We start from the raw sequence: 18,865 nt of genomic DNA, 5'->3' as shown, positions 1-18,865 counted from the left end.
TTATATATAATCTATGAATATAAGTATACATATATATTATAAGATTTTTTACACAGAAGATTATATATAAAATCTATAAATAATTATCTAAATAAATATATACACTACCGTTCAAAAGTTTGGGGTCACCCAAACAATTTTGTGACCCCAAACGTTTTTAGACGCAGTATGTCTAAAAATATATATATATATAAAAATATAAGCTTATTTCAAACATTTGCAAAATCTTTTGGGCTTTTGCGTCAATTTAAGCCCCGCCCCCTCCAGCAATCCAAAAACGGAGACTTGTTCTTACCACGTGCAGCTCCAGGTAGTCGCCCAGTCCCTTGGCGCTTTCCACCCTGACCAAGATGGCCTCCTTCAGCTGCGTGCTGAAGCCCACCGCCAGCCGATCTGCCCGTGTGCTCGGCCGGTCATTGGGCGGCCACGTGTACGTGATGAGGGCCCCCCCTCTGCCAAAGATGTAAGTTGTCCCAGCTGTAACACACAGAGCGGGAACAGGAACGTTTACACGAGAGCAATGACGCACGTGGAAGGCAAGGGTCAATAATTGATGCTGACCTGTGATTGAAAAAACTCATTTCAGGAGGCTCAATAGCAAATCGTAACACTCGATTACACTTAATTAGTTTGCAGGAAAAATAGAATTTGAAAAAGCTTTGCACATCTTGGATAAGGAGTGCTTGGCAAACTTCAAGGTGATTTTTTTCTGCTTTGAATTTTCCTCACGGCCTTTGACTGGATCATGAGAGGAACAACTGAGAGTCACCAAACGAGAATCCAGTGGATCTAGTTGACAGCTAGAGGATCTGGATTTTATAGATGGATTTGCCAGGACAATTGAGGGCTCCTCCGGCAGCCCCTCGCTCTGACTTGGACATCCACTTTTTTTTCATTGATTTTCATATTATATATTATTTGTGCCCTCTCTGCATCCATTTCAACCTGGTGATCCTGAATGGGGGATCCTTCCATCTGTGGTCCCTTCTCAAGGTTTTTCATTTTCCCCTGGCAGAGTTTTTTTGAGTTTGCTTTGAGAATAATTGTCAAGTTCTGTCTATGAGAAGCCCTTTGAGACTGCTTGTGATTTAGGGCTATACAAATAAACTTGACTTGACTATAGACGATCCCGCACTGGTCCAGTCCAGTCCAGACAGGTGTTGGACTAAAACCTGAGAAACAGTGACGTTCTACAGCACAAAAAGTGAAGAACATCAACGTGAGCTAGCGAGAAGCTAAAGCCACCATCTCAGAAGAATGACATCTCCGTCCTCAAAAGGGTAAAGAGTCAAGTCGGCCTGCCGGATTTCAGGAGAGCAAGTCAGAACAGCAGCAATTGGAAAGCTCTGAAAATAATCCAAGGAGGAAAGGAAGCGCGTTCCATTAGCCTTGAAAATAAAATTCTGTCAAGATGATTTGATTTGTGGGAAACACGTGCATGTATGCACAAGACTCATCGAACAACCCGAGCTAAATTTATCTTCTAGCCTACACACAAAACTCATCTCAGTCAAGAAAGATCATTTCAACGCACTTCCTTGACACTTTTCTGTTTCGACAAGACTTTGAGGGCATCTACTGCACCTTAGGGCAGAAAGTGAAGAGAAAAATAAAAACACAAATAGGCGATGACGCGGCAGTGCAATATTCTGCACACAAATTTGATCGCAAGTCGATTTTGTCATCTGGCCACGCCGCCGCTGCCGGACTCGAGTTTTGTGCCGCAATCCGTTCTCGACGATGCCGTCGGTGAAACCGTCGCCACGCGTGTTCTTAGATCACGCCGTGAATGGAACTCCGCCTGAGTTTTCCGAATCCTGAGCCTTAAAAGCGCTCTGCACGCAGATTTCACACCGATTTAAAACGGCGCCACTGCTGCCGCGTTGTCGCCGCCACGGGCAGCGGCGTCACGGCACTATCCTCTGCAAAATCGGAAGACGGTTGACCGTTTCAACTACCGCTGACGCAAACAAGGATGGTTCCGCCTCGAATGCCGTTGGGAGTTCTCGGGGGGGTAAAAATAAGGTCCTCGACTTAACCACATAAAGGACACCGCACGCATCCTTGTTATCTCCTCGGAGGGCTGCAATCAGAGCTAGCCACGATAGCCGCAGAGCTAGCAAGGCATCAAACAACAGACACAGGAACGGGGAGCTACCTGACACTTTCATCATCCAGCATTGGTCGGATAACAATTTGAAACACGCTGACACTTCCGCCTCTCTCTGCGGAATGCTCCTCTTCCTCCTCCTCGTCTTCGTCGTCCTCCTTCATCCCGGAGTGGCTCAGCCCTTTGCTCGCCTCTTGTTATTCTCTGGCGGCTGTATTATTTCAGTGCTGACTAATTATCGCAGCAAGACAGTGGGGGGTTTGGGAGGCGGGGGGGCGCAGAGGAGGGCAGTCAGGAGAGGATGATGAAAGGCAACAAGGTGCGAAAACAGCTAGCGAGCGCTAACGTGACGACGCGGGAGCAAACAGCAGGAGGACGAGAGGCGGTGGCCCAAAAAAAAAAAAAACCCAGAAGAGATGAAAAGGGTCCAAAAGGGCTGACAAATAAAAGTGGCATTATTAGTGGCCAAATACCAAAGAGTCCATACTATACTCCCAGAACTCTTTATTTGTTCAACTCCGCCCATTTTTCTTTTTAACCTTTCAAATTTCTCAGCTGAGTCAAATTTGTTTCCGCGTTACAATTCAACACTTAAATATTTAGACAAATGTCGAAGAGTCGTCACTTCAAGAATTTACGCCTGTGAATATCGGCATATTGTCTGTCTGCAAGTGTTGCACCGCCATTTGTATTCAAATATCTGTCGCTTGAAAGGTTAGCACGCCACGGCGAGCAATGCTAATTCTCAGTCACTCAGTCACTCACTCACTCAGTCACTCACTCACTCAGTCACTCACTCACTCAGTCACTCACTCACTCAGTCACTCACTCACTCAGTCACTCACTCAGTCACTCACTCACTCACTCAGTCACTCACTCACTCACTCACTCACTCACTCACTCAGTCACTCAGTCACTCACTCACTCAGTCACTCACTCAGTCACTCACTCAGTCACTCACTCAGTCACTCACTCACTCAGTCACTCACTCAGTCACTCACTCAGTCACTCACTCACTCACTCACTCACTCACTCACTCACTCACTCACTCACTCACTCACTCACTCACTCACTCACTCACTCACTCACTCACTCACTCACTCACTCACTCACTCATTCGTATTTATTCAACTATACGTTAATATTAAGCTAGCAGGGGCGTTTGAAAGTTCTTTTAAACAAGACATTGAAATCTCTGACGCTATAATTTAGTTTGCCAGACAAAGTGCTACAATCTGCCCACTTTATCGTTGACGTCCACCCAAAGGTGTCGGTGAGCTGAAAGTCTGTCTTGTGCACATGTGCCTCGCACGTGCTGAGCACCGTCAGGGAAGTTAATTTTGTCAATTAACAACCTGCGTGCACGGCATCTGCCATATGTCCCGAGCCTGTCACACTTTCCGTTAGTGTGTGTGTGGTTCCCTCTTCAATTTGCTACAAGGGGAACGGGGAATTGGAATCCCATCGCCTCCCCGCGTCCAACCACCTGCTTTGTTGCGATGATTTTTGACTCCCTACTAGGTTCTGATCATATGTGTGCGTGTTCTCTCCCTAATGAAGCGTGGCGTCTCCGATGAGTAGCATCATCGTGGTGTCACTTTTCTCTCGCAGCTAAACACCTGCTGCTCGGCTTCTGACAACACCCACCTTAGCGCATGGAGGAGAAGGCGGAGACAAGGGAGAGGGGGGGTAAAGATCTTCATTCCACCAAAGAAATTCCCCGTGGTGCCAGAGCTAGATGATTTCAGAACAGAATTTCTCTGCGCTCTGGCTGCTTGTTAAACAAAGCGAGTTTCATAATTTGCGAGTCCCCCAACCGATAAAAGCAGGGATCTCGGCGCGGTACTCAATTAGCAATCAACGCTAATTCCACATTGAGGATGAAGACTGGTTTAGAAATAGCGGGGGGGACTCATTTCGTGGCAATTAGCCCGCATGACGTGCAAGGAAAACAAAGAGACTCTCATCATTTGTATTTAAAACAACCACAACGCTTACCCTTTAGCACGGTAGCTTAGTGCTAAGGCTAATACACGATGGGCACCACATATATAACTCTAAGCATCTGATGTTTGAACATAGGGCCGGTGAAGATATTTGTAATTCAAAACAAGGGCACTCACAGTCATTCATTCTTTATCCTCTGCAAGGAGCTAAGAGGAGCCGAGACAGACTGCCCCCTGGTGGCCAAGGAAAATGAAAAAGTAGAACATAACTAGGAGACCATACGTGCCTTGTTTAAGTCAAATCTAGAACAGAAATCTGCCTTTCTCCCCCACTGACCATTTTCATAATGAATTTGTGCTGCACGTCCTTGCAAATAAAGCAAGTATAGATCCGTCTGACCTTTAGTCTAACCACGCCGACCTTTTGCTAGAATAATGACGGCGATTTCACACCCACCACGACTCCAAGTGCCTCCACCCGCTAAAAAAGGGGGCGAAAATATTTATTGCTCAAGTTCAATTAGCTCCGGCGCCATAGGCCAGACCAATCAATGTGACCTGCTGTGCCGGAGGATGCTAGATTAATATTTTTATGATGATTTCCCTTCACAGACGTGGGGAAATTAAATGAATAGATAGAAGCAGCAGTTTAGACGAGGCCACAATCACTGCAGTGAGGAACTCACTATATTTTCCGTTTTTTTTCACTCAATTAATTGCCTTTCGTCCACCTGCTTTTAAGTTTTAGTTTTACACACTCCGGGGGATTTTGTTCCAAGTGCATGGTGTCCTGCTGAGCGCTGTTCTAATATCCCGTCCATCATGAAGCTAAGCCAACCAAAATATTAGAAACAAGCGCAACCTGTCGTACAGGCAGACGAGCTTTATATAGCTTGGCCTCATTTGCATTCTCTTTCAACGTGGATGCGAACCAACGTCTCTGCGTGGGTTGAAAGCCACTCGACGCCAACATGCCACTGGCGATGTATACGTGCCGAAGAAGGGGGCTCTCATATATGCAAGGTATGTGCAATTGCAAGCGACACACATTTGCAATTAACTCTTCCAATGACATGCGAGGCAAACGGGCCAGACTGACAACATCTGCATGAATATTTAAGCAGTACGTGATTAGATTAGTCATTAAGTCTTCTGGTTTCACATCACCATGCTGACCTGCCGCTGCATCCTACAAACGCTTGAGGAAAAAAAAAGAGATCTGGGACGGCAAAGTTCCCCATGGAGCAAATTAAGAGACGATACGATATAGGTGTCAAACTCAAGGCCTCGGGGCCAGACACGGCCCGCCACACCATTTTGTGTGGCCCGCGAAGACACATTTTGCATCACCATCGTGTCTTCATAAATCTTGTTCACTTTTTAAAAATGGAGATATTGCTAGCAATTTTTACTAATGTTCATCTGAACAGTTTTTTACTAATCTCTGATTTCAAAAGTAGTTATTCATCAGCTTGTTGTGTAGCCTGTACTGAAAATAATATAAGCCATTGATGGTCATAATGGCCCTCCGAGGGAAACTACGACTACAATGCGGCCGCCGACAAAAACTTATTTGACACCCCTGCCTTATATGCCTTGTAGGCTACACAACAAACTGACAAATAACTACCCATGTATAGCATTATACATGTTTTTTCCCATGTATAATGCGCCCCCATGTATAATCCGCACCCTAAAAATGGCATGTTGATGCTGGAAAAAAGCCTGTACCCATGTATAATACGCACCCAAATTTTGACTTCTACTTAAGTCCGTCAACGTAAAATTATTTCAGAAAAAAGATCATCTTTGGGAACAACCGGATGTTATTCTGCCGGTCAGTATCACTGCGCATGCGCTGGCAAACTCGATAACGAAGAAATGTTTCGGATTTGCGTAGGGTACATTGTGACAGCAAACGAGCAGGTGATCGAGCAAGTCTGATACCAGAGCATTGTGTTTGAAGTGAACAGCAGAGAAGAAAGCGCATCTGTAATGGCGGCCTCCGTATCATATCCGGATTAAAAAAAAAAAAAAATTGTATCCATGTATAATGCGCACCCCAGATTTTAGGACAATAAATTAGTTAAATGAGACGGACAACAGAAAATGCAAAGTGCCGTGTCGGATAGTCCTTGACGCGAAGCCTCTCCCGGCGAGCGAGAACCCGCGTGTCGTTTCGCAGGACTGTGGTCTTCCACATCAAAAAAAAAAAAAGCGGAGGCGGATCAAGTCGGGAGATGAAAGACGGAACATGTCTGTAGTGGATGTGCAAAGTGAATACATCACACGGCGCAGTGCAGTGTCGGATCAGTCCGGTCGGGATTCATGTTCTACCAGTCGACTGCCAACGGAATAGATCCAGTTCCTCGCCCATGACGGACTTGTAAGTTCAAAGAGCGCCAGGAGCGGTCCCGCTTCCTTTCACGCCGTTCTCGGCCTCGCTGGTCATTGTGCGGTCGACTGCTTCTCTAAAGTTGAAATATTTGGAAAATCAGATTGAATATGGAGCCTCGGCTTTTGTGAACACATCAAACTATACCGTAGCCACGAGTGTAAAATGAGTTTGTGCCTCAGTAGTCTGAAATGTCGCAATGAATCAACTCCAGTTGCTGCTTTTATCTCTCCTCAGCCCATTGCCGTGACCCCAAAGGGATTCCTGGATGGCGGTCTGGGTGGCCCGCCGCTGGGCTGCTATCTGGTAAAAGGGGGGGCAGGGAGAGGCCAGAGTCTAAATAAATGCTTTTTGGCTCAGCGCTCTCCGTTGAACCGCAAATCAAGCTGAAGCAATGATGTGAAGAGACAAAAACCCAAACACCAGACCAGAGCGGTAGATGTAGACCCCAAACCTTTTAGCCAAAGGCTACTTAGCGCGTGTAGGTTTCACTCGCCTCCCGCCACATTTCTCCACCCTTCTCTCACCCCCTTGAACCTTCCCTCCATCCTCTCTGGCCCGTCTTTCGCTTATCTGTTACGTAACCGACTGCTATGTCAGAGGTGCTGAGAGAGGGAGGGGTCCGCCGCCAGTGAGTGAGCTCGGTAAAAGGAGCCCGAATGAGCAGAAAATGAGAACCAACATAAGAAACATGCTGGTGGCACATGCCCCCATTTAAAGGGACAAGAAACTTGAAGATCAGAACGGCAGAATCTTATCAAGCTAGGTAGGATGTGAGCCGTGAAAAAGGCATGAGGCTTCTTAAATGGCATGACAGCTAAAGTTGTGGGTGGGAAGAGAATTTGATCAGGATTAAAAAAAAAAAAAAAGAGTCGCACAACTCGGCGGTGATGTAATGATCTGAAGGTTCATTCAAGGCACAAAAGAGCTACGACGCCTTCTCCAAGGACGATACGAAGGGTTACAAACGAGAGCTGAGCTTTGCTAAAAAGAAATGCTGCGAGATAAACAAAGTGGATTCATGTCTTGCCTTGTCAATGGTAGCGCATGAATGAAAGTTTCCTCATCGCACGTAAACATGGCAACCATTCAAAGACTGCTACACAAACGCCAATAGTTGTTAAGGCTAGCTCAACTTTGGTCACTATGTCTTCAGTACGCAGAACCAAAACTAACAACATCAAGCACTGTAGTACTTCCTCTTTCCCTTTTTTTTTGCCCCTGTCAACAAATTTAGAAAACTTTCACAGATGTCAAGAAGCATTAGCTTCTGGCGTGAGGCGATGAAGATGAAGGCAAAGACTTGCTAATCCCTCAACGCTCATTCGGAGCTTCCTCACTGGGCACGAGCCCCAATAAAATGCATCCGTGCAGGAGGCTGAACAAGAGCAGCAAAAACAGGTGAACATAGCATAGCATAGCATAGCATAGGACAGGATAGGACAGCATAGCATAGGTAGGATAGCATAGGTAGGATCCCATAGGACAGGAAAGCACTGAACAGAACAGGATAGAATAGGACAGCACAGGACAGGATAGGACAACATAGCATACGTAGGATAGGATAGGATAGGAGAGCACAGCACAGGACAGGACAGGATAGAATAGGACAGGATAGCATAGCATAGGTAGGATAGCACAGGACAAGACAGGACAGGATAGCATAGCATAGGTAAGATAGCATAGCGTAGCATAGGGTAGGTTAGCACAGGACAAGACAGGACAAAATAGGACAGGACAGAATAGAATGCTGATTTGAGGACTTGAAGTTGGGGGGGGGGACATAGGCTGCCATTGAGGCTGAAAGCTGAATGAAAATGACCAAACCCAAGATATTCATCTTCTTGCGTAGCGCATGGGGCGGGACGGATGACTTGACAGCAGGCGTGAAGCCGGCCTGTTGGGAGCGGCCTGACATTTTGCTCCTTATTTCCTCTCACAGCTGTTCCCGACAAGATGGAGAGCGGGAAAGACCGCGGGAACCCGAGCAAGTAATGGGGAGCTGAGAAAAAAGGAAATGGCAGATTGCCTGGCGCCAGCTTTGCGTCCTCTTTTTGCCCGTGTATTGCCTCACTGGCGTCCTCGCTGGACTTTGCCCAAGTGGACAGAGATGAGGCCATCAAAAGGAGCGAGCAGGAGGGATGGAGCTTTAAAAAAAGGTTGCAGTGGAGTAGAATGAGTCATCGAAAAATGAAGGACTGTCCTCGAATTTTTTTTTTTTTTTTTTTAAAGGTCGGGTAGAAATATATACCGTAATTTTCGGACTATAAATCGCACTGGAGTATAAGTCGTACCAGCCATAAAATGCCCAAAAAAGTGAAAAAAAAACATATATACGTATATAAGTCGCTCTTGAGTATAAGTCGCCCCCCCCCACCTAAACTATGAAAAAAAAACACGACTTATAGTCCGAAAATTACGGTATATATATATATATATATATATATATATATATATATATATATATATATATATTTTTTTTTAAATATATATTTAGTGTCGGAGACCAGATTGAGATTCTTATCTTATTTATACACAACAATTATGAATCAAAGGCTTTTTACCCGCACCACAAAATAGGTCATTCTGACACGCGGTACGGATGACTCCATTACGGGGGCACAGCAAAAACACAAGAGCTTACAAGACAGCAAACAGCAAAAACATCGCCTTAATCTCATTACTTGCTCCCGCCACGGTTACTTTAACCGGCAACTATGGCCTAACATGATAACATTTGAAAACGTCCCCGCAGCTTCAGCCTCGGCACGTCGTTTGAGATGTAAACACTGCGCGCAGAGGCCGACCGACACCAAGGAAAACAAAAACTCTGACACAACCTCATTGTAATGCAACAAGAGCATTTGCGATGCATCGAGAGGAAGCGGAGGTGGCAAAGCAATGACAAAAATTGGCCTTAATAAGAAACGCAAAATGTTGGCGCCCAGACATCGAACGGTGCAAAGACAACAAAAACAACCTTGACAAATCGGTCGGTAGCGGGATTATTAAGTACATCATATTTGGCTCATCTCAAAGCAGTGGCAGCCATTTTGTGGCGCTTCACTTCCTGCTTGTTCTCTGGCCCCGCCCCCATGGCTCCTTCTACCAGCGGGCAGACTTGAGGCATCATCACCAAACATGGAAACTTTCACTTGCAATTACGTCTGCTTTGACAACTTGTCGAAAAAGTAAAAATGCAAATGAGCACTTCATTGCTGCCGTAAGTAAACATGCCGCTCGCTGTCTGTGAAAGTACGCATGAAAGGATTTGGAGGAGGTAATAAAGTCATTTAAATTAAAAAAAAAAAAAAAGTGATGCATCCATGTCTGGTTAATGTTTCACTCAGCTGCGTCGTCCTATCAAAAGTTTCTGCACAAGGATAACTCTTCGGTGAAGTTAATTAAAAAAAAAATAAAAAATATGCCGGCCGCATTACATTTTTCTTCTCCACACGCCACCGGCAAAAAGTGAAAAGGCAGAGCGCTAATTTGAAGCTATTGGAGAGTAAGAGGATTGCACAGAGTGAGGCTCGCTCGAGGCTTAGTGCAGATTTCAGGCCAGTGTGTTCAGTGAGATAGAGAGAGAGGGGGGGGGGGGGGGGGGTTCGCCACCGGAACCGGCCGCCCGCTCAGGGCCCAACGGACCTCATCTACCCATCTCTGTTTTCCAAGAACAACGGAATGCTCCGAAAATGATTCTCAAAAATTGACACCACGCCTTGCGGTCCGTGTCAAGACGTTCGAGAAAATATGACCGTGCAACAGAAACGTGAGGGCGCCCTTGCCAACACAATGTGAGTGCAGACCTGAGATATGATAGAAAGATGCGAGGTTGCCATGACAACGGCGGCTCATTTCAGGAAAAAAAAAGATGGACAGTTACCACTTGAGCTTTGAAAATCTCAAAACGGCGGCATTGCGATGGTCGTATTCTTATATAAGGATGTTTTGAAAAGGTGAGCTGCGCGTCTGGTCGTAAAAAAAAAAAAAAAAATCACTTGCTGAAGACGTTCACGGAAGTACGAGAATGAGAAACTGTACTCTAATAAAAAGAGAAAAATCCATAATGTGATTAGATATAAATAGATGTAAGAGTCAATGCAATAATTGGAAGTGTAATATTTTTGGTGCACGATTTTTGGTACGCAATCCCTGATGTGCGTTTTTTTTGGTGTCGTAGTATTTTGACGAGTGCAAAATCCGTTTTTATATTCATCCCGTTTGCATTTGCGAGGTGAGGAAGAATGGAGTCCACATGTAGCTCTCAGCCTTCCCCCGCAATGCGATGACCTAGTTTGCCAGAACCGGGGCGCTTCCTCTACGTCCAAATATTCTATCCAAACATTTATCCTCGCTTTTCATTTTGTAGGTCAGCGATGGAGGACAATCGGAAGTAGGAGCCGCTGAATCCACGCGAGCTATACAGTTCGCTCGTTGTCGATTGACATTTCCATTTCTTTCCACTGTTCCCGACGACGTCCTTGCTTTTTTCGCCCACGAATGTCAGGTGGAGCCTCACGGCGAGTAATTGTGTTTTTAGTCCGAAGACATCATCATCATCGTAAAAGTACGGGCTATGGGGCTTTAAAAAAAATGGCGAGGCGTGCTGCTCTCTCGGGGCACTGGGAATACAATTAAATGCTGAATGGGAATAGCAAATGCGCAAATAATTTACAATCCTCGCCGAGCTCGGAGGGCTCGACAATACGAGGACCGCTGATGAGAGCCAATTATCCGAATAGTCTCGCTCGGGTTGCCCTCTTGTTTACCTTTGAAGTGAACAAAAGGACATTGTACTTTTCGAAATACTCTCTTTGGGTAGAATAAGTCAAATTGGAAGGAGCAGTTAAATTCTGTGATTTATTAAAATACGCTAGAAATCAGTCAAGCACGCAAATATATATTGCTGATGAAATTTATTGTTGTTTTGATAGTTACATCATTTTTTATTAAAGAGGATTATTTAAGATTTTGGGGTGGCCGACCGCCCATCATTCCACTAGATTAGATCCGCCCCTGCGTTAAATCCCGTCTCTAAATTAAAAATAAATAAAAAAATAAAAAATGATCATACATTTTTTTAATACATTGACTTAAAAGGGACTGTGATGTGTTCATAAATCGGACATGGACGCGGCAGAATGTAGACGAAACCATTTTTGCTTCTAAAATTGAATTATCTTCACTCAGCACCATTTTGAAGAGAAACGTGTGTTTTTCTTTTCGTCATAACGAGTTTATTGCTATCTTTGCACGTCTACAAAAGCTGTGAGGTGTGCAAACCAATTTATTAAGAGTAGTGACACCTCGTTTTTTCCACACCTTTCTTTCTCACTCTGCCCACCTCCTTCAATGTTTTTTTTTTGGGTGGGCTGTGTCAAATTCCAGTTTTAGTATACGCTGTGGTTTGGACCCGGCTGATCTACGCTACGCTCTGCAACCGATTTTGGGATGGGCTCCAGTCTCAACTTTATTTATAGAGCACTTTAACAGCAAGCGCGGTCTCTCGACCGGGATCTTTTTAAAATATATCATCCCTCTACTCTGGCTAAACAAGGTAATATTTGATTTTTACTCAATGTGGTACAGTGAAAATAAATGGTCAGAATGCATCATAACTGTGTTGTGATAATGACTCTGATGAATTGCACGTCCAGGAAAGGCGATTTCATGACGCTTTTATTTCAAGGCACCGTCATGTTCGGTGTGATCTGATCAGCGGGGGAACAAATAGATTTGATTGCCCCCCCCCCCCACCCCCCGACGCCACTGATGATCGCGATTAAAAAACACCGGCGAATCCCAGCGTGACTCCTCAGATGTATTTCTTGATGTTCCATTTGATCTACACGCCATCCCGTGCATTTCGCCGTAGGAAACATGTGAAGGAAGGAACACGCCGGGTTTTCATTAAACGGGCCGCTGACGGGAAATGACAAGATCAGGCTTGCTTTTTAATTTAGCAGCCACTGAGGGATGACAAGACAATTAATTGTGCTTTACCAGACAAACTCTTTGGGGAGCAGGATGGACTGGGGTTCTGCTGAGTTCGCTGTCTTTTTGGCTTTCAACTACTTCTACATTTCTCAACCGATTCAAATTATTCCAATTTGGGCTTATTTGATATTCAATTAGAATTATTACATTACATGTTTACAACATTTGCATAATAAAAAAAAAACAATGAATAATATGCATTTTTTTTGTTTATATAAGAAATACATACTTTATACATGACCAGCTTTTTAATGATGAACTTTTTTAATTATTATTTTTTTTTACATTTTTCTGGTCCAAAAGTAACTAGTGTTCTTTACATTTTTTACAATTGACTATTTTCTTGTTTTGTACTAAAAAATGATTTGAATAGTCGTGATTTAAATTAACAAAATAAATATATATATTTTTTTATATTCGAGCAGCCCTAATCCCAACTTCAATATACCGTATTTTCCGGCCTATAAGGCGCACCGGACTATAAGGCGCACCATTAATGCATCATGTCAGATTTTTAATCCAAATCAAATCATTCTCCATTTTATCTTTTTTATTTCAACTTCAGATGGAACAAATTACTTTATAATCAGAAAATAATGATCCATAGTCTTTTTGATTCATGATTCATAGTCTTCAGCGGGCCACTTATGCTTGATTTCATGACACAATGCTTTGGGCCAGTTTAAATTTAGGAATTTGGTCCATATATAAGGCGCACCGGACTATAAGGCGCACTGTTGGTTTTTGAGAAAATTTTAGGTTTTTAGGTGCGCCTTGTAGGGCGGAAAATACGGTAGTCCAAAAATTCACACCTTCTAGACTATTATTTATTTATATAATTATATTCTCTATTATTATAATTATATTCTATTACGTATTATTATAATTTCTAGCGTTCACCCCCCCCACACCCCCTCAAAAAAATCCCCATTCATTAATTCCCAATCAACAATTAATCGGTTCTGCGGTTAATTAAAAAACATGTAATCTGCGCATTCAATTCCGTAATTTGTCATTTAGCATTTCAGGATTCGCATGCATTTCCTCCAGAAATTGCTTCATCTCGTTCCCCCCCCCCCAATGAAACGATTTGAGTTTTGCTGCCGCTGCACCACCACAGGCCATTTTACATGCACCGTGCTTTGCGCCACCTTGTTCCCTGCTGCCTTCTCTGGCTCTGATCTCCACGCATAATCACAAATAATCTCACCTCTTCTCTCAATCACTGTGATCTGCTCCGTTTCGTTCGTGGTGAGACGAGCGCGAGCCCTCCCGTCACTCTTTGCCTTCCAATTTTCTTCCCCCTTCCCGCTCTGCTTGCTATCGCTCGCCGAGCATCTCCAGAGCGAGGTTCAAGTGCCCACTTCCTCTCTAAATTGTCACTCGTACGCTAGAGAGGGAGGAAAAAAAAAAAACTCCATCTGGGCTGACACGTTGCATTTCGGCACGCCGATAATAAACTGGGAGTGGAAGGAGATGGAATCGAGCAATGTCACTGATATTAAAATATCAAGCGAGAGCGTCAGAATGAAAGCAGCCGCGTCTGCTCTACATCAAAGGCCAAGACGGTCAATACGGCCCAAATCCCGCCCCGTTCGCCCCCACCCTGGGGCATCCATCCTCCACCAATCCCATCCCTTTCATCCCCAGGCCTCCCCAAAACAGAAAGCAAAGGCTTACTTCCAAAAGGGGAGCTGCTTAAAGCTCCGATGGGTGTAAAATAATTAAGGCGCGCGTGGCTGATAATGAGTTTCCAGCATCAGCGGCTGCGCGGTATTCCCCCGTCTTATCACCTTCTGCTGTCACTCACTAATGAAGTTGCTTTTTCCAATTACTGCTTCACATTGGAACCTTTTTTTTTTTTTTTTTTACTGTTTATTTGGAGTGCTGCCTACTTATAAAAACGATGTACCGTAATTTTCGGACTATAAGTTGCGTTTTGTTTCATAGTTTGGGTGGGGGGGCGACTTATACTCAGGAGCGACTTATATACATATATATGTTTTTTTTCACTTTTTTGGGCATTTTCTGGCTGGTGCGATTTATAATCCGAAAATTACGGTACACACACACGATTCACCATTAAAAAGAATGATGCCTTTTATTTGGAAGAAAAATGAGAAGAATGGTTTGGGAGGGACATATCAAGATCAAAATATTTCATATGGCTCAAACGTATATTTGACCGCGGCACCAAGATAAAATATGGAGATTTGATGAAAAAAAAAAAAAAAAGTACATTGTAGAAGAGTGAAGCAACTCATTTAGACTGAGACGTTGATGCTATTCGTTAGCCTGTCGATGGTGTTTTGTGTATTTGTTAGCATCAAGCTAACATCAGCAGTTTTTAATTTGATTCTAAACTTCAATTGTGAATGGCAACAAACGAGCAAGTGGTATTTGCTGTTTGGATTTTTGGTGTGGCGCATTTTTCCAAGTGTAGATGGACAGTATCAACGTCTGTCCCTGCCACGACGACAAACATGTCCAAAAATCACTCCACACTTACGATTCAGTCCATTCTTTTTCCTCAAACCCTTCCGCTGAGAGAGTTAAAAAAAAAAAACACAATGGTTCTATCTTGAGATGATATAGGATTATGATAATTACAGCAGCCAGCCTCCAGATAACAACATCAGAGGGGATGAGATTTACTAAAATGCCACATTAGATTAGCCGGTGGCCACTCGCGGCTCGTTTAATCGCCGCCGAGGCAACCACGTACGTCTTTGCCTTGTGCGTTACGAATCCAACACAAAGTTTTGTACATTTTTCAACTAAAACAAGAAACGCAACCATGCTATGCTAAAATTTGCTAACTGCTAGTTACCGCGCAGGCCATGTTAGCCTCTTATTTATTCTCACTCAGTGGGACTGATAATATTTTTTCGGTTTCATTTTCAGAGCAGTATCCTCCCTGTAGCTATCGATAAGAAATTCATAATCTCCAATCGTTTTGATTGCGTCATAATCAACGCTAGCCAGGTGAGCGTGCCGGAGCCCGCCACTACCGGTCCGCCGCTTTGGCTACATACACTTTGCGTGTCATAGTACAACGCGCCGAGAGACCCGATTTGTCAACAGGCGCCGGAAAGGTTCTGCCTCCTCCTTGGGGGCTTTCATTCATGGGCCAGTGGCTGCCCATAAATTACAGTTTGGATTAGAATGCAAACACTCGCTCTTATGGCCTTTAAGCTCCCCGGCATACATCGACATGATACAGCTGTAAAGGTTTGCTAATACACACGCTTGCAGCGTATCGTTTTCTTTTCTTTTTGCCAACAAAGCCACATTGATCAGTGATCGAATTAATATACACTCAGAGGGTGGAATTTCCTACCTGGGCCTTCAGCGGGGATTTACCGTCTTAATCCACCTGTTAATGCCGCCGTTATCATGTCAGTGCAAATATCCAATTACTGTTTTTTTCCATGTATAATGCGCCCCCATGTATAATACGCACCCTAAAAATGGCATGTTGATGCTGGAAAAAAGCCTGTACCCATGTATAATACGCACCCAAATTTTGACTCCTACTTAAGTCCGTAAACGTAAAATTATTTCAGAAAAAAGATCATCTTTGGGAACAAGCGGATGTTATTCTGCCGGTCAGTATCACTGCGCATGCGCTAGCAAACTCGATAGCGAAGAAATGTTTTGGATTTGCATAGGGTACATTGTGTGAGCAAACGAGAAGGTGATCGAGCAAGCGTCTGATACGAGAGCATGGTGTTCGAAGTGAACAGCAGAGAAGAAAGCCCATCTGTAATGGCGGCCTCCGTATCATATCCGGATAAAAAAAAAAAAATACCTTTGTATAATGCGCACCCCAGATTTTAGGACAATAAATAAATTTGTTAAATTTTGCGCATTATACATGGAAAAAAACGGTAAACGGCGAAATGGTTTACAGTCAATCTGATCACGTGATAAAAATATTATATTCATTCAAATTCCCCAGCAGGCTTTCCGGGGCACCGCTGCCTCGGGTAGCCTCCCAGCGACGGGCATGCGAGGTGAAGCGAAAGGCTCGTCTCGATTGTTGTCGTCTCAGAAGCGCTCAGCGCCGGCGATTAAAAATGTCCGCTGAGTGCATTCCAAAAGTTTTTTCTTAGTGTCACTGATGCCATCTAAACTAAAACTATAGGATGGATTGTGCCATTATAGCACACGCCAAATTTTGAGCGTACCCTCAAGCAAGGGGATGGGTTGGGGGGGGGGGGGCAGTCGGGTAAATAAATCATCCAGCTAGTTCGGTTCTGTTTGCGTTGACTCAGATGATATCAATCAGTAGGTGACGCAGCCGCGGATCGGGATATCACCAAAAAAAAAAAACAGACTGTCAGGTTCAAAATCAGCAAAAGGATCAGCAGACAAAACCAGTGAGGCAGAATGTTGAGTCTTTTCTCGCGAGGAGTGCATCCAGACTTACAGCAGTCCAAAATACACTAAAGATCTGTCACACCCCTCGCTCTTTTTATTTCGGGATGCCCTACCTACAATGTGAGACCAGCCCCTAACAGGTGGGGGGGAAAGCATGGCCTAGTCTCATGAGAAAAAAGGAGCGCAAGGACATAAACAAGTATTCTATGTGAAACAAGTAGTTACAGACAGGACGCCATGGGAAAGGAATGCAAGGACAGAATGCCATGTGCAGACATCAACAGAGTAGATTGAGCTATCAGCAACTTTCTTGGATTCCCAGAGGTGTAGAAGGTCAGGAAGCCCCAGACAGCATCGTATGACTTGTTGTGGACTGGTGGACGTCTGCAAGGCGAAACAGCAAGCATTCTGCGCAATAACTTATTAATAAGTACTCATTAGGGAACGCATGCTAACATATATATACAATTTATCTAACAATTCCCCCCTGTTTATCATAAGTTCCCGGAGACCAACCCATCACCCATATGGCCACTTCAAAAAGATTTTCAGCCAAGGGATCACATTTCGCAGGAACCAACTTACACACGGGAGGAAACTGAGTCACAATCGGCAAAGCCCGGGTCAGAAAACAAATCGGACAAGTTTACCACAACAGATTCGCTGACCGGGTCGTCAATAGAGAAGGAACCCCCGTCGACCGAAAGGTCATCCCTTAGGAGCAACGGGAAAGTCTCAGCTGGTGGAGAGATAGCAGCCGTAATTAGCCTGTTAATTAGGGATCGGAGACAAGGGATGCAACAACATCCACACAAGGTCAAAATGGCAGAGAAAACGGCAACGGAGACCAGGGCAGAGGAAACCAGGGTGCGGTACTTTCCGAACACGTTCAACCAGTTGGCCCAAACCTCCGTGTCCACTCCACTGTGCTCCTTCATCTTCCCGTTCAAGGCCCGCAGGCCCTCAAGGGCCTGGGACAGGCTTCCGTCGGCCGCAGTGTTATTTGGAACAAAAGTGCAACATTGCTCACCGAACATGGCGCAGACACCGCCCTCTCTTGAGAGTAGCATGTCAAGGGCCATTCGATTCTGGAAAGCCATGAGGGAAGTAGCGGCCAGTTGGGAGTGGACCGCCCTGAAACCCGCCTCGGTCCAGTTTCCAAGCCTCTGCACGTTGTAATGGACGTAGTTAATCCCGTCAACATTTTTGTTAAGAGTACACCACCAACACAGGGCGGATTCAAAACCAGCTGCTATCTGATTCACCAGCTTATACTCATCCGGCACTCCCCTAGGAACACCAATGGCGTCGATGTAGGTTGGATTAGCTGTGCCCCGCCATTCGGCGTCTCGTTTCGTTCTCGGCCAGAATTTGGGCACTACGGACTTAGCAAAAGACGTTAGATCATAAGAGGACATTGGTATCAAATGAACAGGTAGCAATAGGGTTACCAAAGCGCAAATTCCAGCGCTGTCGAAAGGCAACCTATCATAAAGTTTGTTACTATTACACCAAAACCAAATATCACAACGAGCAATGGGCAAAAAAGGGGCCGTGACCTCGGTCACGGACCCACACCACGGAGCAGGTATGGCGCCGAGCTTCACCCCGGTACCAGGCAATCTAATGCATGTAAAATTACCCTTAGCTACAACAGACGAAAAAAGGGGTTTATGCTTTGTCATAGGGGCAACAGGGTAAACCGTATCCCATCTAAAACAATCGTGAGTGGGTGAAATGGACGAGTCTAACATCAAAACGACAGCACACTTAGGGCCTATATTTGCAGGTATGATTTTCAAAAGAGGTCTGGGACCCATGCATGCAATGCAACTAGCGCCAGCCATCTTTGCGGCCTGCTCAGCCATAAGAAGCCAGTTGTTAGTATGACCGCTTATCCCTGTGGAGGCCACAAAATAGCTGTCTACATCAGTGAGGAGCGTACTCGTGATTTTTGCTCCCGCTGACAAGGTGTATCTATTTGTAACGGGACGGTCCGCGACCGACATTGTTCTATTAAGGCAAATAGCA

At 44.7% G+C, this 18,865-nt stretch overlaps 1 protein-coding gene across 5 annotated transcripts in view; it reads right to left on the bottom strand.

Annotated features, from left to right (window-relative positions):
* The window catches only part of LOC133162526 (neurexin-1-like), a 266,581-nt gene that overhangs the window by 34,429 nt on the left and 213,287 nt on the right, over positions 1 to 18,865 (bottom strand). For 4 of the 5 annotated variants that reach the window (XM_061291765.1, XM_061291793.1, XM_061291775.1 and 1 more), the window contains one exon: positions 296 to 477. In XM_061291765.1, coding sequence (XP_061147749.1) covers positions 296 to 477 — 182 coding nt within the window. Of the gene's footprint in view, positions 1 to 295; positions 478 to 2,158; positions 2,325 to 18,865 lie in introns of those variants that run through there. The other variant, XM_061291801.1, reaches the window with a different exon arrangement.

This window comes from Syngnathus typhle, linkage group LG1 (genome assembly GCF_033458585.1).
Source record: "Syngnathus typhle isolate RoL2023-S1 ecotype Sweden linkage group LG1, RoL_Styp_1.0, whole genome shotgun sequence".
Classification (NCBI taxonomy): domain Eukaryota; kingdom Metazoa; phylum Chordata; class Actinopteri; order Syngnathiformes; family Syngnathidae; genus Syngnathus; species Syngnathus typhle.
This window is presented reverse-complemented; position numbering and strand designations above follow the sequence as displayed.